The 24849-nt window shown below is 38.9% G+C and overlaps 1 protein-coding gene across 1 annotated transcript in view; it reads left to right on the top strand.

Moving 5' to 3' along the window:
* slc38a11 (solute carrier family 38 member 11) overlaps window positions 1-24450 on the top strand; it is a 57722-nt gene extending 33272 nt beyond the window's left edge. The window contains exons 8-12 of the mRNA XM_039757519.1: window positions 3484-3554; window positions 8107-8268; window positions 16317-16429; window positions 19092-19223; window positions 23289-24450. Coding sequence (XP_039613453.1) covers window positions 3484-3554; window positions 8107-8268; window positions 16317-16429; window positions 19092-19223; window positions 23289-23579 — 769 coding nt within the window. The 3' untranslated portion in view covers window positions 23580-24450. The remainder of the gene's footprint in view (window positions 1-3483; window positions 3555-8106; window positions 8269-16316; window positions 16430-19091; window positions 19224-23288) is intronic.
* Window positions 24451-24849: the final 399 nt, after the last annotated feature.

Genomic DNA, 24849 nt, shown 5'->3' with positions numbered 1-24849 from the left:
AACGTTAGTTTTGGTACTGCAAAACTGCATCTAGTACTCATTCACTCTTATGTAAGAAGACCTTAACAAAGGCTGCTTCTGGTCTTCATAACACTTTGAAACATCAGCAGACTGGTTATTCATCTCTGTGCAGTGTGGCATATTGACATGATGGTAAAAAGACTTGTTAATATGAAGGATTTACAGGTCCTATACTAAATATGTAATATTAACACTAGAATTACCAGAGCCTACGAAAAAACTCGTAGATCTGTCCCACCTTAAATCACTTCTCACCTCTCCAGCAGCGTCTTTTGTCCTGTAAATGTGCCAATTAAGACGAGCAGCAAGCAGCCGGCTATTCCACCCACCACCGTCACAGTATGTTCACTAAGTTTTCCCAGCTCATGCCTTGTTTGATTATCTGGGAGTGAGTGAACTGCTGGAATTTTAGAGTGGAAATAAAAGATCGTTATTTGGAACACATGCATTTCATGTGTGTTCCGTTTCTACAGTAATCTGTGTAAACACATTGTTAAAACAAACTTTTTTTTTATGTTTTAGTTTATAAATGTTACAAAATGTAGGCATAAACTATAGAATGTGTGAAGCCTGAAGTCCAAAGATCAAATAAACACGTTCACAAAAGGTTCAAGAACAATACAGCAGCTTCCATGGTGTTTCTTGCTGACTCAGAGTGCAGCAGGCCTGCCATTCCTCAGAGACTCGAGTTCAATTCCCTGCTGGAGAGAAAGTGTTACTTTTTTTTCTTTTTAACCTCAAATGGACATAATTTATAAATTGGTATGCACTGTCAGCTAAGGAGATATTATATATATCTATATTTATATTTATAATATATATATATTATAAATATAAATAATAATAATGTGTGTGTATGTAAAAATAAATAAATATATATATAATATATAATATAGAGAGAGAGATAGATAGGAAGGAAAGGCACTGTATGATAGGCAGACAGGGAAGCTGCTATATAATAATTTGATTTCAGTCTGTAACAGCCGGTGTAAATGTATGGTCCTTGTAAAGGTTAGCTTTTTGTGTTTTTTTTTAATTTTTTTTTTATTATTATTCAGTTACATTCTATCAGTCGCGTTCATGATCCTACCATACCCCCCACCCCACCCCCCATCTGACACTGCTGTTGTCACATAAAGACGCGCTATAGCTCTGCACTCTGCAGGAAGAAAGTAAATAAATCCAAATAAATAACATCTGGACGGTGTATGTGCCCTAAAAAGAAGTCTGACTGCATTCCCGTACCAATGCTTGTGAACTGAAGTGTATGCGTGCACTTTTCGTGGCATTACACGTGTATTTTTTGAGCATGCCCGTGTCGCTCAAACACTGGAAGCTCTGCAGTGTACTTGTGACTTTCTTTTTTCTTCGGTTATAGTCTTGAATAAAAGTGCACTTGTTTTGTTATACTTGTACATTAACATTTATATATTACTTGCATAAAAGCCAGATGGAGTGTTTATTTACTTACTTCCTACAGAGTGCAGAGCTCTAGCGTGTCTTTATGTGAAAACAGTAGTGTCAGATGTGGTAGGGTAGGTTTGTGAACATGACTGAGAGAATGAAACTGAATAAAAAAAAAAAGCTAACCTTTACAAGTATCCTACATTTTCAGCGGCTGTTACAGACTGAAATCAAATGTATGTTTTTATTCTAAAATAGTACAAATAAAAGCAGCTGACTTCTCAAAATGGACTCGTTGGGGATCAAACCCATGAAGTTTTGATTACCAGTCAAGTGTTGATACCGTTGCACCACCGAAGCAGTTGTAGTGAATGTGTGTCAATGTCACACCCTAATGCGTGTTATTTTTCTGCAATTATATTTTTGAATAAAACCGCACTTATTCTGTTGTATTTGTACCTTTTGTGAAAGTGTTTCTTTGATATTTGGACTTCAGGCTTCACGCATTATAAACTTCATGTCTACATTTTGTCAATTATTACTAAAACATGAAAAACGTTTCTGTTTTAACAATGTGTTTGCTGTGCATAGATCGTTGTAGGCACGGAACACACATGAAATGCAAGTGTTCCAAATAACGATCTAGTATTTATAAAAGGTGTGATTTTGCTTGACTTCTCACTCTATACAACTCCAAGCAACTGACATGCAGGTAATCATACTTGAGCTGAGAAAACTGTGCACCGGTGGGTGATGTGATAGAAGACTGCTTGCTGTTTGCTGTTTATCAACACATTTAAAGGACAAAAGACGCTGACGGAGAGGTAATAAGCGATTTAAGGTGAGATGGAGCTACAAGTTTTTTCGTAGCCTCTGGTAATTCTAGTGTTAAGAGAAATATTTCAGTTAAGCCCCTCAGACCACTCCAAAGTGAAGTTTCGTTAGTAGGAGAGATTGCAGAGATGAAGAAACATTTTATTTTAAGGCAGAGGGGTGGCTCTAAGGCTAAGGATCTGCGCTGGTAACTAGACGGTTATCAGTTCAAATCCATTTTGTCCAGTAGAGATCCTACTCCATCGGTCCCTTGAGGAAGCGCTGTTAACCTGGAAATTGGTCCAGGGGTGCTGTACAATGGTTGAAACTTCACTCTGACCTCCAAATGTAATGCGATAGGACAGTTTCCTCTGAGGGATTAATACCGTGTATCCAAAATGTGAGGCAAGATCTAGAAACGTAGCATAGTAGTCAATCACTGGAATGGTTCATGTTGTCTAAGTCAGAACATAAAATATCATTTAAATTTGAGGAGCAAAATAGAATTTGTGACCAGATATCTTTTTAACAATTATAGCACTAGGATCTTCTTTATGGTTTGCCACATCCACAATCTTGGACAACCAGGAAATACAGAGTGCTGACCTTTTATGCAGTCATTGTAATGGCATCACTCCTAGTTGTCCTGCCGTGCAGTTGCACTGGCAGCCCTACATGCTGAAAACAAAATGACAGGAAGGCGTATTTCATAATGAACATAGTGGCCACCAAAACAATATTTCACTTATCTTTTGAGGCCAAGGAAAGGCTGTAAAAAAATTGAAAACCTGGATCATGCCCATATTCTTGCTATCTTTATAAATCTGTATAAGTGAAAAGTGCTGTATAAAAATAAACCAAATTACATTGAACTCCACACTAACAGCTCCAGAATCCTAAGACTCTCTGGCTTATTCCCATGTTTCCTTATTTTTTCTTTCCCATATTCTCAGAACATATGTGCCAGGTTAATTGACATGGTCTCGGTTAGACTGTGCAGGTGTGCACTAGTGTGCTGTCTGATTAAGTGGCACCCCATCTAGGATTAGTATCTGGCTTGGCACGTTGCCATCAAGATAGTTGCTGGCTCCCTAATTACTTTAATCTGAATTCTGTATATATGTTGCAAAATTAACCAATCTGAATTTTCTAGCCATACATGCTTTTATTTTTCCATTTTACTATTCAATATTGTGAGTTTTGTAGTGTCTACCATCTGTTGTTGTCTACATGTATTTCTTTCAGACCTCCAACAGTAGACGCATGGGACTTTGCTAAACCCAGTGCTATCCAGGCAGTTGGTGTTATGTCATTTGGTAAGTGTGGTGTGCATCACTGCTATAGTTCACAATAAATATCCAAGTTTATTTAAAAAAAGGGTTTGTAAAACAGTGGATGGTCAATGTGTCCTGTTTTTTCATCTTTTTTTTTTTTTCAATTCCAGTCCAATTTCCTTAAATTGGAATAACATGCTACATGTAGACCTAAGAATATTATAGAATGGGGAGGGGCACTTTGATATGAATACATGCAGATGTATTTCCTGCATATTTCTAAATAAAGACCACTAAAATATTTTCCCTACCATTTTCTTAATAAGAAATTCTATACCTTAACTTCTTGGTGGTTTTATATAAATAGCAGGATGGAACTGTGGTCAGCAGTGGTGCCACTAAGCCCAGAAAACCTGGGTTTAAACCTGGCCTAAATAATGTCTCCCTGGACTCCTCATGTCCTTGTCATTTTTCTCCTTATATTCCGGTTTTCTGTCACATCCCAAAGTGCTAGTACAGTGGAACCTCGGTTTGCGAGTAACTTGGTTTACGATTGTTTTGCAAGACGAGCAAAATTTTTTAATAAATTTTGACTTGATAAATGAGCAGTGTCTTGCAATACGAGTAGTATGGATACAGTTTGTCTGCTCAGCATCATTTGATCACAACTGAGCTGATGGTGGTTCTCTCTCCTTATCTCTCTCGCTTGCGCGTGTCTGTCTCTCTCCTTTTCTCGCTTGCTCGTGTGCGCGTCTCTCTTCTCTTGAGGGCAATCGTCTTCTATTCTCCGTTTTGAGTCTGCGTGCCTCACTCATATAGTCAACATCCGTCCGAGCGTATACTGTTTACTACAGCATTGTGACTGTGTGTGTGTGTGTGTGTGTGTTTGCACGTGCGTGTGTGCTGTGAAGTGCGAGTCCCCGTCTTGCTCCCCAAAACATGAAGCTGAGTCTCGGTACTTTAACATCACCAGCTTTATTCAGCTTGAAACAGCAACAGCGCGGTTATTTATTTTAGCGAGATCTTTATTGTTCCTTGCATCACCCATCGACGGCAGGCGCTTATAGCATGTCCGCGATCTTTTTGGATACACTTATATGGTGAACTGCTACAGTGATGGGAGACTGCGATTGCTTTGGGACGCTCTTCCGCGTGTCGTACTGTTGGGTGGAATCCCACAAGAATTTAGAAACTCACTCACACCAGCCATGATTCTTTTCAAAGGTAAAGTGCAGGTTAATTTGTTTTATGTATTTTTACTTTATATTTTGTATTAATCATTTTTATATGAATAGTTTTGGGTTGTGGAACAAATCATCCGAGTTTCCATTATTTCTTATGGGGAAATTCACTTTGATATACAAGTGCTTTGGACTGCGAGCACGTTTCCGGAACGAATTATGCTCGCAAACCGAGGTTCCATTGTATACTAGAGATTATTTGTGATGTATATTGACTTACATGTGTGGCATGTCTATTCCAGGGTTAGTTTCTGCATTGTGCCGGTCTCCCCATGGCCTACCAAATAAACAAAAAGATCCTGAAAATGGATTAATGACATATTTACTTTGTACCATAAATAAATCCTGCTACTTTTACCTTTTGTAAGTAAATGAGTGACCACTTGAGTTTACAGAATAATACGAAAACCCAAATACTTCAGACATGATGTTTTGTTTACTTACTTTCTCACATAATACATTCTCAAACCCTCTTAGTCCAATTCAGTATTATGTATCCTAGCAGCATGGGCAGAGAGTACAAAGAGAACTTTCAAACTCCATACAGTAAAACCTGGCACCAAGTAGATTTGTCTTCTCAAGTTCTTATTCTTGACAATCCAGTGGGTTGGCTAGCCCATTTTCACATCTCTCAGTGTTGCACAGTTTCTTGTTGTCTCTTTCCCACTGTTCAGACCCAAGTCTTTTTGTCCTCCTGCCAGCGAGATATTGCCTAAAATGCCTCACGTCTTTTAACGGGCTAGATGTTGTGACACCTTAGAAATAAGAAATGGGTGCTCACAAGATAGTCTTTTTGAGAATATCCAAAGCTTACATACTGAGCATTTCATAAATCTATGTTCTGTCGAATGACAAAAAGGCATTCTGCTATACCTCCAAGGCCTTACTATCCTTGGTATGGTCTTGTGCATTGGCATTCTAATAACCACTGCCCATCCTTTTCTCTCTCTTTGTCAGATATCCCAGAGGATTTACTTCCAGGGCACTATTCCTAATGATAGCATATATTGACGACTGGTGGTTTGGCTTTTTTTTTTTGGTATGAATGAAAAGAACAAATTTAAACTTCACAGTCTTCTGCCTGCCTCCCACATATTAATTTTGAACAGCAGATATCTTGCCTCAGCCAAGGAAGTAGTGGAGAGAAAGCTATTAGAAGTTTTTTCTGAGAAACATTTGACTTTATCTCAAAAAAAAAATAAGTCAAGTTGGGATTTGGACTTGCATTATTCAGTTTTCTCAAATGTTACAATTTTGGGAGTTTAGGTGAATTTTCATACTTAAGTCATTTGTCCTGATAACCAGTCAGAGGCAGACCCATACTATGTAATTTTACAGTCTCATAAAAGGTTGGAGGTCTCTTGAATAATCTCATACAAGCAGTGCCGGTGCTAGGTTATTTTGCATCCTAGGCCAAACTTATTAGTGCACCAATTAACTGTTCGGTAGCTAACCCATGTGGCTGGTTTCCCACCACAGCCAATGATATACGCCTTAAACAAATGCTTACTTCACCTTAGTGATGGCACCGGCCGTGCATAGAAGACTGCGTGACAAGACCATTGGGTGAGACTTGCAGTGCCCGTGCAATTTGACACTGTGAGGAATGTGAGACTTCAGTTTATCTGTTTTTACAGTTGGCTACCTGAAGCTAAGCTTGTTACCAGTATTCACTTGAGTAGCCTGTAACATATGCCTAGCAGACCATATCACTTATACGTATCTGGTCAAAGCACAAACCTGCAGTGTTACCAGGAACTCTTAAGATGCTGGGCAATGTCTCTGAAGACTTGATTGTGACTTAGTGCATGGTTCTCTTGCCACAACTCAACCAATTTGTCCTCCTGCATCCACGGACCCTTTGCAGCCATGCTTACAAAAGCATAACCGTAGAGTCGATGCCTGATTGGTCAATGAAAATTGACATGTAGGAGTGGACCTCGTGACTTCTCACACCTGACAAACTCAAGGCAGCAGTGCCCATAAAGTGCTGGGATCAGGAAAAATTTTGGGTTATATTTTTGAAAATAGCAACTTTATGATCTTCGGATTGGCTCCAGCAGACCCCCGTGACCCTGTGTTCGGATTCAGCAGGTTGGAAGATGGATGGATGGATGATCTTCGATGACTTTCACGCAATTGATTGCCACTTTGAAAAACAACTTGAGACTTGCAACTCTGAATAAAATTACACAGTTTATATCCACCCTTACAGGACTGATGGCCTGAGGCCCACTCTCTGTTCTGAGTCACTCCATTATGTGCCTCTGAGAAAAGCAAATTGGTCCATCAATGCCACTACCTATAACAACAAATTTTCTTTCTATAACACATTTTCATATAAATAATGTAGCTCAAAGTGCTTTACAGGATGAAAAAAGAGAAAAAATAAAATTAGGCAATATTAATTAACATAGAATAAAAGGTAAGATCCGATAGCCAGGGAGGACAGAAAAAACAAAAACTCCAGATGGCTGGAGGAAAAAAAAAAAATCTGCAGGGGTTCCGAGGCCACGAGACCACCCAGCCCCTCTTGGCAACATTACAAATAAGTGCCCCAATTGAAGGCTGCTCCTTTAAGGTATGGCATTAAGCATAGAGATATTTACACAGTTTTGTGAAAAAGATAAAAGGTTTGAAATGGATGAAAAAAAATACGGTATATACTCATGTATAAGTCGGGTCTTGAAACCCGAAAAATCAATCGTAAAATCAGACCCCAACTTGTACGCCCGTTCAAAAATGCAACGCTTACATTTTATTATTTTTTTTTTACATCATCTTGCCTCCTCCAATCTCGCATCAGTTTCTCAGACACATCGAAGTTTGTTGCAGCAGTGCAGTTACCAATTTATTTCGCTACTTCAACAGCGTTTACTTTAAAACCAGCTTCATATTTTCTTCTGATCGAACGCTCCATCGCAAATAAGGGATACTCTTACGATAAAGGTGTATGAGGGTGTGAGATGCAAAAAACACAAAACCATGTAATCGTCGCTTCAGAATAGTTCAGGTATTACCGTGTGGTCACATAGACACAATACATAGGGGAAAAAAAAGGCAGTGTGCTCCGTGGTTCTCTCAGGTGGGTGTTAGCATATCCATAATCTCTTGGACTAATAGCGTGAGTTTTCTGCATTCGACTTATACGCCCGACATTATAAAATACCAGAAATTATACTGTAAAATCAACTCCTGACTTATCCGCAGGAGAACTTATCCACGAGTATATACGATATTTCAAACTTGTATGATTTCCTTGTACTATAACACACCAACATAGCCCATGAAGTGATATTTGTGTGAAATATGTTTTTAAAATATTTATATCTGCTTTCCTTTTGTTGTTACAGCTTTTATATGTCACCACAATAGCTTTTTGATCTATGGCTCACTGAGAGATCCCACAATGCAAAACTGGTCCAATATTACCCACTTGTCGGTATCCTTTGCACTTATGGTCAGTTTAGTTTTTGCTGGCTGTGGATATTCTACTTTCACCGGATATACACAAGGTAAACTTTTTCTTTATTTTCATTTTTTTTATATGGACCCTATAATTCTGAAATGCAAATGTTATGCTGATTTTGTGCTTATTATAGCACAGGTTGAGTTTTATACAAAATGCAGATTATTCTTAGTTTTTACTTTTAATTGCTTAAAACTACTTAAAGTGTCAATGGTGAATTTCTACATTTGCACTAACCCAACATTTAGAGTGTTTTACATGCACTTCAATATTCTGATGATTCAAAGAAACCGATTTCTAAAATGCCATGTAAACCCTTATTCTAGTTAGAAAAATCCAATTATTGGCCTCTGAGAGATCTGATTAACAGAGGTAGATTTTTATTGTTTTTTTTCACGAATAGCCCGATGTAGGTGGCCATGTAAACCCATAACCAGGTTACTTTTAAAGAGTTTGTATTCTACGCATGTCCTTTGCACTTTGTCAGCCTGCACATGGATTTGCTTTAAACGCTGTTTCAGCAGCCACAGACAGAAGTGTCTGCAAATGTTCGGACAATTGCATTATTTCTTCTCCTGTCTGAAATAATCTGTCTTATTATTTCAGAAATCACAGAATTTATGTTGATGAGTTGAACATGCAGTGCTAAGATCTGCAGCACAGTTTCCAGAACAGTAGGGTAACAAGGTTAAAGTGGCATGTGTTAGGTAGTCTAATTACTTCTTAAAGTAAAAAGTAACTTAACACATATTTTACTTATATAAAAATACTTCAATATTATTAATAGTTTACCCACATTGGGTATAAATTCTGAAGCCCACATAGCGGTATGCCGTTCCTTTGCCGGACGTAATTACACGAACAAGCAGAAAAGAGTTTGCTGCATGCAGTCCGGTAGCAGAAACTTGCAAATAAAGCATCAGTTTGACTAAGCAGATTTATAAAACACAAGAAAATTATTACAGGCGTGATGCTTCATTTTAGATTAACGGTGGCTGATCATGACATTTTACTCCTTTTTACACCAGTTCAGTGTTTGTCACAAAACACGATCACTTACCGTAGATCCCAGAATATAAGCCGACTTGGTATATTAGCCGACCCCCTTCTCTACCTACTAAATTACATGTATTTGCCGATGACCGATATTTAAGCCAACCCCCTTCTCCAAGCAAAATTTTCTAAATTTCCTTAAAAGTGTCTCCAAGTATATTTATCATGTTTATCGGCGAGAATTTGAGACTGCCGGCCTTTTTGATGGAAACCAGGAAGTGATTGCGGAGAAGTTTGGTAAAATGAAACCTTTATGTTGAAACTATATACGCAAATACATCGGCGGGTGGATTTCTGGAGACTCGTTATAAATTTGATTAACTTAAATACGCAATAGAGTGGACCCTTGACTTACGAACTTAATTTGTTCGCGAAGGCTAACCCATAATGCGTTCCGAACCTCCCACTGCAACACTTACTTGACCTTTTCATAATAAAAAAGGGTTGTTTAATGTGCATAATTTACCAAAACACCAATAATTTTTCTAATGTACTAACTAAAAAGTTATAAAAAGTGCCTAGCCTACCAGAAGTAGGCTAGATTAAGCTAGGAGCATGGCGGCGTGCATGGTCGCAGCGGCTCAGGGCTCTCCTTTTCAGTGCACTTTTTTGTTGTTTTTGTACTTTTTTTTTCCTTGTTTGTGAACGATCGGTTCGGCGAACATCTGCTACACCCGTCCGAACCTTATAGACATCGGTATCCAGAGCCAGACATCTGTTTCGAGTGTTTTTAATCACACGCACAACATCCCAGACAACATAGCGAGACAAGCGGGCTCTCCGTGGATTGTTGTCGGGTCTAGGAGACGACACAGACGGAGGACGGAAAGAAAACAGAAGCGGGGCTGCAGATCCGGCGTTATGCTAAGGCTAAAAAAACAACCATACAAGCCCTATACAGAACTTTTTTTCTGCACTGAAGGAGCTGCTTTTAATCTCATTGTAGATGCGTATAGTGACAATAAAAGGCATTCTATTCTAGAAACAACAATTTCATTCTGTACTCACCATTTAATTTGACATCTTTGGGCTGCAGGAAGGAAGGAGGAGGAGAATGAAACGGAAGGTGGTTATTGTTTAGAAGGAGCCTCCTTATGCAAATCTTTTCTTTGTAAAATTGTCGAGATGGTGGATTTCGACATGCTGTACATATTAGCGAGATCGGTCACACGAACAGCACTCTCATATTTCCACACAATTTCCATCTTCGTTTCGATTGTGATTGCTTTCTTTATCTTTTCTTCCTTCCTTAGCAATTATGTGTCTTGCTTGCATGGTCTTAATGAATTATATATATAGGTAAATCACTGCAATGACCGAAATTACATCCACAAACACATGTGTCTGGGCTCCGACTGACGCTACTAACGCTCTCGGTTGTTTGTTTACAATCGTGAAAGCGGATACACGTGACTGCATCCAGGTCATAACACAAGATGTTGGTCGGAAATCAAAACAAAAAATTTTATTTTAAACTTCCCGATTAATTTATTATAAATTTTATTAATAAAATCAACAACTAAAACACTTTTTTGAATCAATTCTTTATTTAATTTAAAGTACTGACATGCAAAGTTACTTCTTCATCTGAAAGATGGCTCTGTGGTGTACGTCATTATTTACTTCCGTATTCATCAGCAAAACTGGCGTTGCGCTGGAAATCTTGAATCTGAAACGATACCCGTTGTATAAACCGACCCCCAAACCCCTAGCCAAAAATCTAGGACGAAATTCTCTGCTTATATAACGGGATCTACGGTAATACTTTTTTGTTCTTTATTTTGCTTTCTACAATTTCTTGTATTAGGAATATGTTAGTTTTCGCATACCCCTTGGGGTCAGAGTGCAGGGTCAGCCATTGTACAGCGCCCCAGGAGCAATTGAAGGTTAAGGGCCTTGCTCAAGGGCCCAGCAGAGTAGGATCTCTTTTGGCAGTGACGGAAATTCGACCCGGCAACCTTCGGGATACCAGCACAGATCATTAGCATCAGAGCCACCACTCCACCCATACTTCCATGCTATTGCCTAATTCTGGTCATATTTGGGCCCACCCTGTATGGTTAAAAAATAAACAAATAACACCATACAAGCAAAAATAACTGTAAGATTACTACCACCATGCAATAAAACATGTGTTATGGTATTAATTAATTTGCTTACCTAACCTCTTTTGAGCTCTGTTGTTGCTGACTTTCTGCTAGAGTGCAGAAATGTGCATAGTTTATTCCCATGCTCTCGATACTTTGGAAATGCTGGAAAGTCATTACAGAATCACATAATTTGACAAGTCCAGCATTTCCTAGTCATGTAATCTGACAGCAACGAGTTCCGCAACTGCGGTAGTCAGGCTTGACATCTCCTGTAACTAGAAGTTGTTTATCGTGACATCAGCTTAATGCGCAGGGTGGGGAGCTGTGGAGAGGCCTTGAGTAATTATAATTTAAAGGACTGATCGTATCGTGTCTATTTTTGGAAGCTGAAACTGTTCTTGGCACAATAGCATAGCATACTGACATCCACTTAATCCAATTCAGTGCCACTGGGATCTGGAGCCTAACTAAGCGGTATCTGGCATAAAGTGAGAAAATATTGTGTCCTTGAAACTGTGACCCTGAGCCACTTCTCTCCCATTTCCACTCTCCATTTCAGGATTTTCTTTTATAAACATGGTGTCATTTTAGGTAGTTGCATGAAAACATTTTTAAAAAGTGAAACACAAATTGTGATCTGCACAATTCAGGCCTTCAGACATGTACTGCACAATGCCAGCCACGAATTTTTACTTCGTCATTCTTTGGAAATGAACAGCAGTAATGCAGGCGGCCAGTTCTGTTTGGTTACTAGCAAATAAAGTTACAACCCCAGGAAATTAATTAAAGCCTCCCCTCATTCTCGCTGTCTCTTTTACCAGCCTGGCAGCCTTTTTATTGCTGACACTCTGTTTTCTAAAACCACGGCTGTTCCTTGTTCATCTGCTCTTCTTACCAAGCTGTTTTTTTCCTCTGTTTCCGTTAACCACAGCAGGGAGACACTGACAAAGCAGAAGTGTAAATGATGTACAGTCACCAGTTAATAAGGTGTGGAGTTTAGCCTATTTGTTTAATAACTGTTTCTGACGTCAGAAGGCAAGCCATCAGAGATTTCCAGCCTTGCCATTTTTCCAATAGAATCTCTTTAGGGATGTAGGCTGGGCGGCGAGCACAACATTAAAGCTGTTTTATGAGTGCTTTTTAAAAGCGGCATCCTTTACAGAAAAGAGGGCCGTTTTTGTTTTACACAATGGAGAAAGCTATTAATGCAATTTCATTTTATCTCTAATTATTGTAACCTAATCACATTACTGCTCAATTACTCATAGGGATGTCAACCCGCAATGCCAAATGGACCTTTGTGTTTCTAAAAGTGAAAACTAGGCATATTAAGGCTATAAGATTATGGCTGAACCCTTACAAATGCTGGGGTGACTTAAAAATATTCTAGAACAGACGTGAGACTTATGGGAACACGACATCAGTCAGTGATAACATTTTAGATTTTTCTATGTACACTTTTAAAAGTTGAGGAGAGCAGCCTCTGGGAAAGTAATTTTGTCGTTTGATTTTATCAAGTTTTATTAGATATCCAAACCCCAACCCCATTAATACTTGGGAACATCACAGTGAGTTGTGCCATCCTACATGGGCCAGACATTGTACACCAAAGACCTACTGCTGTGACACAGTGCTGACTTTTCACAAATTATTAAATCAGTCTTTTGACTTTCCAGTGGTTAGTAAGATGAGGTCCTGATGTTAAATATTCTGCAGTATATTTTGTGGAAATAAAATGTTCATTTTCTTGTGTCCTCTATAAAATGTTTCATGATGTTATCTTGCTTGAGTTTAGAAAAGCGCAACTGTAAAAACACTTCTAAGGTTGCCCATTAGAGGAGGAAATTGGCGTCAAAATACCCTGACTAGGAACCCAAAGGGCCGAGACAAATTCTGATAAAATAAAAAGGTTTGTTTTAGCGAAAACCGGCAGTGCAAGCCCCAAAGCTCCGAAGAGCACAAAGGAGATGCCTGAAAAGGAAAGGCAATACACAGTAAACAAAATCCCAATACAGAATCCAAAAGTCAAGGGTGAAAACGGAGCAGAGGTTCAACAATAGCAATAAACACAGCCCCATTCCGAAATACAGAGGCATGAGTCCCAAAACGAAATCCAAAGAAGAAGCTGAAAAACAAAGCACAGAGTTGAAAATCAAGAAAACACAAATAAGAGCAATAGCAAAGCACAGAAACTCTCTAAAACTCTCCACTCCCTAGATTAGGGGTATCGAACTCCAGGCCTGGAGGACCGTATTGGCTGTAGGTTTTCATTCTAACCCTTTTCACAAACGGCGAGTAGTTTTCACTGCTAATTAAGTCACTTTCCCTTCATTTCAATATCCCTGTTTTTAGGAATTCAGTCCTCTGAATTGATTCATTCCTTCATTAAATGACAGCCAAGCAGAAGTGAGATGTGAAATGAGCCAACAGATGACCAGCTAAATTGGGATTTCAAACTCCAACCAATTTCACTCCAACCAATTTCTCTTAATGAGAAGCCGATTCTTGCTGTTAATTTAAACCCATTATTTAATTCCATGGCTTGTTGCTGCTCTCAATCTGCCACAGCACACATTTCCCAAACTGTTTATTTTCTGTTTTTTCTAAGAACACCATCAAAATATTTTGGTGACCTAAGAGATCAGCCTTACTGAGACCATCACCTTTCCTTCTTTTCAGATATTGTGTGATGGGTACAGGCGAGCTGATCATGTGGCAGCTTGTTTTGTGTCTCATTATTGTTTGGCTACTAATTAAGAAAAAAGAAACAAGAAAGTCAAGTTAATTAAACTAAGAAGTTAATTAGCAGCAAAAACTGGTCACTAATGAAGAAGATGGTTAGAATGAAAACCTGCGGCCCTCCAGGACCAGAGTTTGACACCCGTGCCATAGCGCATTTGATAAACCACAAGGTACTGTAGGAGGCACTCCCTTAAATAGGGTGAAGAATGAAAATGCTGGTTGAAACAAGACAGTAGACTCCACCCACATTTAATGTAATTTTATTCAAGTATTTTAAAGGCTGGGGTAAAAACAGCCCATTGATATATTACAGTGAAGGTTATCACTATGCTCAGTGTGTCTTTATAATGATCTAGCAACACAAAAATAGCAAAATGGGGTGAAACAGCCTCAAAATAAACAGAACGCCTGGCCAGTTCAATGTTCAGCCTCACACCAGGCAGCCTGACTCCAAACCTCCAGGGCTCAAAAATCCAATGGGGAGAAAGAGAGCAAGAAACCCCTAAAACAATCAATAGCCAAGTAAAAACAACCAATTTCATTAAATGTAAAAAAAAAATGATGACAAAAAGATGATGTATGTACCAAAGAAACAAAAATAGGTGTTTGCCTAAAAATGCAAAACCTCTAAGGTAAACAATATCAAGGAAAGCAATACAGACACCATGCTACAGGGGTCAAAACCAAAAAAATCCAAACATGAATCATCAATTGGAAAAATCAGGATTGAAAACCAGAAAAAGGAAAAAATGGATATGTGTTAAAAGGTAAACCACCCCCAATCTTCTACGCGGTGGTGTACTGGGGAGAGCATAAAGAAGAAGGACGCCTCATGACGTGACAAACTGATGAGGAAGGCAGGCTTTATTATAGTCATGGAGCTGGACAGTTTGACATCTGTGGCAGAGTGTCAGGTGCTGAGCAGACTCCTGTCAATGATGGAAAATCCACTTCACCCACTGAACAGGATCATCTCCAGACAGAGGAACTGCTTCAGCGACAGACTGCTGTCACCATCCTGCTCCACTGACAGACTGAGAAGACCGTTCCTCCCCCACACTATGCGACTCTTCAATTCCACTCCCTGTAAACGTTAACATTATACAAAGTTATTGTCTGTTTTGCCTGCATTGTATCACTCTTTAATTTAATATTGTTTTTTATTAGTATGCTGCTGCTGGAGTATGTGAATTTCCACCTACACAAACTCAATGATCCACTGCTGAGACCCTTCTCTCTGACTGAATGTAAAGGCAGAGTTAGGAGGCAGCATCAGGATGGCCCTGCCCTCTGGAGTGCAGGAAATTGAGTCCGGTTGTAGAGAAATAAATGAAAAAACAACATAAATTACTTTAAAACATGAAAGTATTTTTTCAAAAATTAAAAATACAATAAAACAGAAAATAAGTACAGCTTTGGGAAAAATCCCTTGCCATACAACAACAGTATCATTATGATTGGCTTATGGTTTCATTTTTTTCAACAGTTCCATGGCCTTTTAAATATGGTATTCATGGTTTCTGAGGCCAAGGAATCTAGTGGTTATATATATTTTTTTTCTTTCCTTGTGTTTTTGACATTATTAAAAATGATTCCCGATCATTTGAAAGCTGGCATATTACGTTCTTGGCCTTCCAAGATTGCATTCTTGAAAGAAAAAACCTTTTGCGTCTTGTACAATTAGTTTTGAATTAACTGGTTACATTTTTTTTTTCTTTTGTGCCCTCTGATTACAATTTACATCTCAACTTTCTTGATTCTGGTTGTGTGAGTTTTTTTTGGTTTTTTTGTCTTATGACTGCTGTGTTCTTAGACTCCGATTCTGACTGCACTCCCTGAGCTTTATTATTTATTTGTTGTTTTCCCGATTATTCACGCTTGTGAATTTTGACTTCTCTATGCCATCAATCTTAAAGCTTGTTTCTCCCGGCACAAACAATAAACTTCGACTATACAGATTAAGAAGAGTGACAATCTCCCGAATTATACAAGGCACTTTAACCATTGTTAAGAATGAAGACTAGCAGCAATGATGGGTCATCCAGCAGTGAGTTTGAAATCCCTGGCCCATGATTACATGCATAAGCAGTAGACCTAAACTCATTCTGTGATACCTGTGCATCACGAAAGATGTCTCTAGCATCAGTGATGCTCAATTAGTAAGACTTTTAACAATAAACATTTTGTCTGTGATGTGTGTTTATTTTAGGAGACATATTTGAAAATTATTGTAAAAATGATGACCTGGCAACATTTGGAAGGCTGTGTTATGCAGTGAGCATTGTCCTGACTTTTCCTATTGAATGCTTTGTGACAAGGGAGGTAAGTTTACTTTCTTTTGTTAGGTGTCTTTGCTTTGTGTTAGAACACTGTAAATGCAATGTGAATTATATCGTGGAGCTTGGCAGATGGTTGCCATGTCTGTCTCTTTTTTTTTTTTACCCCCACAAACCCCCCTTTTAACTTTCTCTTTATGTAACATTGGAGAAAAAATGGATGTACACATCTTAGGTACAACTGAACACAATCTGACCATTTCCAGCCTGATAGATGCAGTATGTGTGCACCTCTGGCATGCCTAGCATCAGATGGATTAATCCGTTAATTTTTAGTGAAATGCTGGACCCCAACTGATGATAAAGTTTGTTTGGAGTCAAGAATTTTGTTTAAGGGAGCCTTCCCTTTCCAAGAGTTAGAAAATACATGAAACCTTGTGAAATAATAATAATAATACCAAAAGATTTTATTACTATTTACAAGGTGTCCGTCTTCCTAGTGGAAGAAGGAAGCACACAGCATCTGCACAGATAGATCAGAAACAAAAAAGATGTGCCAGCTGTGTGACTGGCTTTACTACACTATTGGCACGCAGACGTTTTTTGCTTAACTGGAAGAATCCTAACTCTCCTCTTTTAAGTCCCTGGGTAACTGATGTTTTATACTATTTGAAATTGGAAAAAATTTAATTCTCAGTTAGAGGATCTGTGCAGAACTTTTTCAAAACCTGCCAGGATCTAATCAATAATATTTTGGAATAAGCTCTTAAAGCACTGAGGAAATAATTCTCTTCGCATTTCTTTTTTCTCTCTCTCTCTTTTATCCGCCTATTAAACTCATCAATTTATATATTTTGGCCAGCTTTAAGTTTTACTCCGTTGGCCATGCTCTCTTTCTCAGGCGTGAGGGTTGGGTTGTTTGCTTTTCGATCCTATTTTTTATAAAAATTGATCTGTATGGAATGATTACAATAAAATCAATTTTAGAACCGCTGCTTTGTAGCACAGACAATCAGTTACCACAAAGACTGGAATTCTGAAAGCACAATATTTTTTTTTTCTTGTTGCCAATTTGGAGCCACCTGTTGCCTTTTATTTATGGTGGTTGTTCATATGCTGTCTTTCGTTGTTTGCGGCACAGTGGTTTGCACTGCTGCCTCACAGCTTGGGTCACATTTTCGGCACAGTAATTAGTCTGGCATACTTGATAGATTCTTGTCCGGTCCTTGGGGACACTTAAAGACCGCTGCACCTTTAAAATACATTCAAAACTAGTTCAGTTCCTACTTCCCTACTCACGTTAATGCATTTCGTTGAGTTTGGTGAAATTCATGAACATTTATTGCAATTTTGCTGAACTCATAGTGGTGTTCACGTATCTTTAGTAGAGATTTTTAACATAAAATAGGGTCTGTAGTTTTTTGTTTATTTTAAATAAACCTCAGTAAATCCATATAAACAGAGTCCTACATCAGCCATCTGTCCCACTATAGCCATGTTGCATTGCACTATGGCACAGCTGAGCATCTGTGTTTCCTTTGGAATACAAGGATGGATCCACTAACGGTGACAAGATATGCTCTAGAAAGACCTGATGGAGTATAAAGAAGATGAACTTTATGAAAATAGCAGTGACATCAAGTGCCACCACAGGAAATGAGAAGATAAAGAAAATGGGAAGACTAAGCAAGAGTGGATTGAAGCGGCTCAAATTAATTTTAAACATTTAAAACTTAAAATAAGATAATCTGAAGAGTGTTCACGGCACCACTAATGAGGGTGTGCTGTGTTTTATGCATTTCCCTTATTGTTATTATTGGAAAAACTGTTTGACGCTAAGGCTCTGCCTCCTGTGCTTTATTTTTCCATGTAATTATAGAAAAGAATGAATTTTTTGATCATAATGTACACAATGGGGTAGAGGGGAAAAAATGAACACAGCTAAATGTGATCTGCAATGAAAATGTTAGTAAAGCAATATGACTGGCCTCATTATTTGCATGTTATAAAAGCATAACATTTTTAGGTGATTTTAGGTCAAACCAACACCCACCTAAATAATGTTTATACGTACATTCACCTTTACTTGTTTAGCAGATGCTTTTTCCAAAGCGACTTAAAAAAGAGGCAAACATAATCGAGTAACATTAGGCTAGGCCTGTTTGTTCAGCACGTATAACTACAGTAAAGTTGATTGCCACAAGTGAAAAAATGTAATAACTAATATATTTACAAAATGAAACAACAATATAAAATATCAGATATCACAAAGTTATTTTCCAATCCATTCCACAAGTATTCACAGAACAGATGGGTTTTCAATTGTTTCTTGAATACATTGAGGGATTCAGCAGTGCGGATGGAGGTGGGCAGCTCATTCCACCAACTAGGAACTACACAGGAAAAAGAGTCTGAATTGAAACTTGATACCACACAGAGGCACGTCCAGTGTTTGATTTTACCTCCTCCCTCTTTTTTTTTAAAGTTTTTGATTTAAAGTATTATAATCTGTACTTGTATTTTAAAATTGCATTGTTCACAGTGCTCTGTGCCTGCAATCAGTGAAAACTGTTACACAAAAAATAAGTTGTGTTGATTATTATTTCTTACCTTGTCACCTTATTAACAATATGTTGTAGTAAAGAAGGGCCTTCTTTTTTTTTTTTAGATGGTGAATTTTGATTCTAACAGTTTTCTTTAATCTGCAGGTCATATCAAATGTCTTCCTCAAAGGGAAACTTTCAATGGTTTTCCATATCTTTTTGACTCTGCTTATTGTCGCAGTGTCTACCAGCTTATCACTGATATACGACTGCCTGGGCATCGTCTTGGAACTGAATGTAAGTTGACCTGCTGTGTCCTTTTGTTCTGCTACTGTCATACTTCCGGGCCTCTCAGATTTGCCACCCAGATTTCTTAGTTGTGTCGTGTACTTTATAAAGTTAAGTGAGGTTCCTGGTTTGTGTCCATCTCCATCTCATTATGTAATGGTGCCAAACCTTGTGTCCCTATACAAGTATGTTTCTTCCAATGCTTTGCCATGAAAGTACAGTATCTTCAAAAGAACATGAAAGTCCTGCCAGTATCTGGATCCTGTAATTGTCAGTTAACGTACTGGTGATGCAATTGTTCCAATATATTCAACAAAGGAGGATGACATGGTGGTTCACAGATTATTTCTGCTGCCTCATGGCTTTAAAAGAATAGATTTGAATTCTGGCCTGGACACTGTTCACCTCGAGTCTGCATTGTGGCGGGACACCCCTTCAGTATATGTTCAGGGGGAGCAGCCATGGACTATTCCATATCTCCCCCGGACGCTAGATGGCAACCCCCCCTGGGTTGGAGTGGTGACTCGGTCTCCCACAGGGCTCCTTGGGTCCCGCAGGTGCTGCCAGTGAGTGCTGCAGCTGGGACTCCTGAGCCCTTATGGGCAGTGTGTTCACCACACCTGGAAGTGCAACTGGAACTCAGCAATCAAGCACCTGGAGCACTTCCGGGTGAACTATAAAAGGGGCCAGCAGCCACCACTCCGGGAGCCAGAGTTGGGAGGAGGGAGGATGAGGTTGCCTGGAAGGAGTGGTGGAGGAAGAAGAGTGTGGTGTGCTTTATTTTGGTTTATATTGGTGTTCTTGGGGCTGTGTTAGGGCTGAGGGACACGGGGAAGACGTGGACCTCAGCTGAAGTAAAAATAAATCTTTTGTTGATTTTACACGTGCCTCCATGTCAGTCTGCGTCGGGCACATATATAGCACCTTTTATAGCATGTTCTCCTGATGGTACTTGGGAATGTGGGAGGACAATCAAAGAAATGTGTGTTATTGGAATAGATCTGTTTTAAAAAGTGTATGTTCTAAGACACCCCATAACCTTGCACCGGTGAGAGCAGGCTCAGAAAAAGGATGCATTATTTCAAGCACTGAAATTTCTAAATGGATTCTGGGGTGTCTGTGAAAAATGAGAGAGGCAGAGTGCAGTATGTGCAAGGTGTCAAAATAAACCAGTTTCATAATGGAGATAACTAAATGGTAACGGGATGCAGATACCAGTATGAAGGAGTAGGAAATAAAAAGTGGGAGATGATGGACATAAGCATACGCCATCCTGTGATCTGTACTGTACTCCTAGTAAGCCATTAATTTGTTTCAAAATGTCATGGCCCCTCACTGAATAAATGCCATTTACTGTCATGGCTTTATGTATCATAAATTTCCATTTTCAACTAATCCTATTATGTTTTGGAATTTCTTATAATTTCTTATACTTTATTATGTAGTTACACTACATGGGATACGTGTCCATCACTAGACACAGCTGTGCACATCCATACCCACAATTGCTCATACAACACTAACTTTGGGGTTCCAGTTACCCTAACATTCATGTCTTTGAGATGGAGTACCCAGAGAAAAAGTCAAGGAAACATTAAATGTAAAACTTTGACAGAGAAGAGGAGACAATTCAGTCCGTCAAGCTTGTTTGTTTAGGTCTTAACTAAGCTGTCTCAATATCTCATCCAGATTCTTCTTAAAGGTTGTCAAGGTTTTTGCTCCAGCTTCATGTCTCGGTAGCTTGTTTCAGATTCCCACAACTATTTTCATAACAAAGTGCTTTTTGGCTTCGGTCCTTAATGCACTTCCCTTAATTTCCAATGGTGTCCTCCAGTATATGAGTCACCATTTAGTTTAAAGAATTCATCTGGATCTGCTTTATCAATGTCTAAGAATTTTGAAGACATGAATTGGGTCCCCATGCGGTCTCCCCTGCTTGAGACTAAAGAGTTTTAATTCTCTAAGTCTGTCACGGGAGGACATGTCCTTAAGTCCTGGGATGTACTTGGTTGGTCACCTCTGGACAGCTTTAAGTGCCGCTATGTCTTTCTTGCAGTGTGGTGACAGTAACTGCACACAATACATCAGATGCGGACTCACCAGTGCATTATTATAGTCTAAGCATAACATCCCTCTAGATATATTTAACTTTTTACACTATAACATTTTTTATCTTCAGTGCATTGCTTAGATGATGAAAACCTTGCATCAGCATAAGCCCCTAAATCCTTTTCAGAGGTTGCTTCCTGTAGCTCAGCGTCTTCCATCTTTCACTTTTCACTAACTGACGTTCTTTTTGTCCAGGTGTAGCACTTTGCTCTTTTCTACAATAAACTGCATTTTTCAAGTGTTCAGTCACTTCTGAAGATTATCCAAGTCTTTTATTTCCTTTTGCTGCCTCCTCCAGTTTAAGTATCATCCATCAATTTCACAAGTTTACTAATTATACTGAAGCCTTTGTCATTCATATAAATCATAAAAATTAGAGGTCCAAGAACAGACCCCTGAGGCACTCTGATGACCCTACTGCATGTGGAGCATTCACCTCTTTATCTGTATTTTTGGTCTTCTTGAGATCCAGTTTTGTAGGTTACCTCTGATGCTAACAGCTTCTAGTTTTAGAATTAATTGTCATTGTAGGACTGAGTCAATGGCTTTTTGAAAATTAAAGTTCTGTCCTATGCTTTGCTTTTGTCAACTACTGCAGCAGCCTACTCAAAAATGGTTTGGAAAGATCTTACTTTCAAAAATCTTATACCAAAAGTTATTTAGTACATTATTGTCTTAATAGGTGCTTTTCTAATGTATTTCTTACTATCGTTTCCATAATTCTGCATGGTACAGAAATAATTCTCACTGGTCTGTAATTAGCAGGATCCCTAACTCTGTCTCCTTTCTTGAAGTTTGGAGTCGCATTTTCTACTTTCCAGCCCTCTAGTTCTCCTTTGTCAAGTGACTGCCGATAAGAGGTTATGGATGATAGCTTTCATTTCTTTCAGTACGGGAGCAGTTAGGGACAGAGTTTGGAGACCGATCTCTCAATCTTTATGCAATAGTGATAACCTCTTTGCCCCCATGCTGCCCTCAAGCCCAGTTGTCCATTTTAAGCTCTTCTTATATAATACGCTACAGTGTTTGTCTGTCCAGGATTTTAAATCACCTGTAGCTCTGAAACCGTATGAACTATCCATCCATCAATTATCCAACCCGCTATATCCTAACTACGGGGTCACGGGGGTCTGCTGGAGCCAATCCCAGCCAACACAGGACGCCAGCCCACCGCAGGGCATACACCAAGCACACACTAGGGACAATTTAGGATCGCCAATGCACCTCACCTGTATGTCTTTGGACTGTGGGAGGAAACCCACTCAGACACGGGGAGAACATGCAAACTCCACTCAGGGAGGACCCGGGAAGCGAACCCAGGTCTCCTAACTGCAAGGCGGCAGCACATGCATATGAACGTCATTCTCATCCCTACCACCTTCGCTGTCACTTCCCCTACCTCTTCATATCTTAAATCACTCTTGAGGCAGATTGAATATTTAAGTGCCAGCGTAAGTGAAACATTTTTAAAAAACTTACTAAGTAATTGCAACACAAACACTGACTTGATCAGTTATAACGCGAAAAGATGCAGACGAAAGAAGAGCTGCTCAGAAAGCGCATCAACCTTTGAGCACATGAATGTTAAACGTACAGAGAAAGAGGATGAAAACTAGGAATGCTCAAGTCAAGTGGCTTCACTGCATGTTATTGTGCAGTGCGCCATTACTGGTATTGAGATAATGTAGTTATCATCTAACCGAACGAGACGGATGAACTGAATGGTCTTCTCTAGTTTTGTTGAAATATTTGTTATCTAAATTTACTTTTTGATGCACAAAGCTAATGGGCAGCATGGTATATCCTGGCAGCAGTCTTTTGCTCTGATTTTTAATTTTATGTGTAATCTGTATAAAACATGCATGTCTGACCCCAGTATTTTACACAATAGAAGCTTGTAATAGAAAATTAAAGTTATGTGTGCATATAAAAAAATGAATTTCCTTGCCTTTGTGTCTTTTGCAGGGTGTTCTGAGTGCAACTCCTTTGGTGTTCATCATTCCGGCTGCTTGTTACCTGAAGCTCACCGACAATCACTGGTCCCACCGAGACAGCCTCATTTCTGTTTTTCTGTTTGTCACCGGCGTCTTTGTCCTAACAGTTGGTTTTGCCATGACTGTCTTGCATCCCCAACAGTGTTCACATGGAAAGGAGATGTTTTACTGCCTGCCTTCAAATTCGTCCATTACGAATGTCACGTTTCCCACCAATGTATCACAAGCCCAAACTGTTCCCACCAGCAGTAGTTTGTCTTAAGTAAAAAGAATTGACTGTGGTATGTGCTGTCAGAAAACTATTCATTTTACAAAGGTGTTTTACCCCGTAAATGTAGTTACTGTTTTTTTTTTTTTTTTTAGTATTCAAAATAAGTATGCAGAATTTGTACCATTTCTATTAAAACTGACTTTTGTTAGGTTGCTTTGGAATAGGGGTTTTGGCTTCATGTTGAAATTAGAACAAACATACAGAAGAGCGAGTCCATTTTTATTTTTTAAATGAACCAGCATCTTCCTGTAATCGGTGCTGTGATGTGCATTACAGCAAAAAAGGAGGGTCCATATTGAAGGAACTGTGGCAGCGGACAGGCAAATGTGAACAAAGAGGGCAGGAAAGGCTGAATGTGAAGAAGAGTTTGATAAACGCACCTCTGTGATCTCAACCACTCTGAAGGCCTCCTCTGTAATAAAAATGCCATTCATTTACTTGTGTTCCATAGCAGACGAGAAGCTTCTCATTTTTGAAAATTATTTTCTGGTTAGAAATTGCTGGAAGATCTTTAGTTAAACCCCACCAAGCACTTTGGTTGTTCGGACCAACTCTGCTGTTCGTAAAACGCACTTTAATTCAGCTCCAAACTTTGTAAAGCACTGGTCAATAACGCTAAATGACAATCTGGACTCATTGTGCCCCCCATGCGCTTATTCCAGATGTGCAGATATCCTGACTGAGTGTGTGCGAGAGTGTGAACGTTTATTAGAAGGTTTTAGTGGTCCTTGGTCTTTCATCGTTTTATAATGAGACTTGTCTAAGTCTTGCTTATTTCTCTTTGTTTTATCCACCGTAATAAGACAATGTTTAAAATGAAGCGGCTTTATAATTAGATTTGCTATATAATGTGTGTAGCTTTTTATTCCTAAAAAATATTTTTGGGTATTGAAAGAAAGACTTGTCAATCCATAAAGTGTGTGTCTGTTTGTTTTTTTTGTTTTTGCCTTCCTACTACTCATCTTTCTACTACTTCTACTTATTTAGCTGAGCCCTTTCTCCAAGATGACCTACAACATTTATGATATAATTGGTTCCATTTCTATTTGTCTTAACAATTTGCAGCCCTGCCACCTTTAGGCCCTTAAGGCTTCTGCCTTTTCTCCTCCCCCTCTTCTTTCTACATTTATTTATTCAGCCAACGCTTTTATCCAAAAGTGACTTGCAACATTTGAGATACAACTGGTTGCATTTCTTTAGTTTTTCCAATTGGAGCCCAGGCAGGTGACGTGACTTGCTGAGGGTCACACAGTATCAGTAG

Source organism: Polypterus senegalus, chromosome 6 (genome assembly GCF_016835505.1).
Source record: "Polypterus senegalus isolate Bchr_013 chromosome 6, ASM1683550v1, whole genome shotgun sequence".
In the NCBI taxonomy this organism is placed as follows: domain Eukaryota; kingdom Metazoa; phylum Chordata; class Cladistia; order Polypteriformes; family Polypteridae; genus Polypterus; species Polypterus senegalus.
The sequence above is the reverse complement of the archived record's forward strand: the minus strand, read 5'-3'. Positions and strand labels throughout refer to the sequence as shown.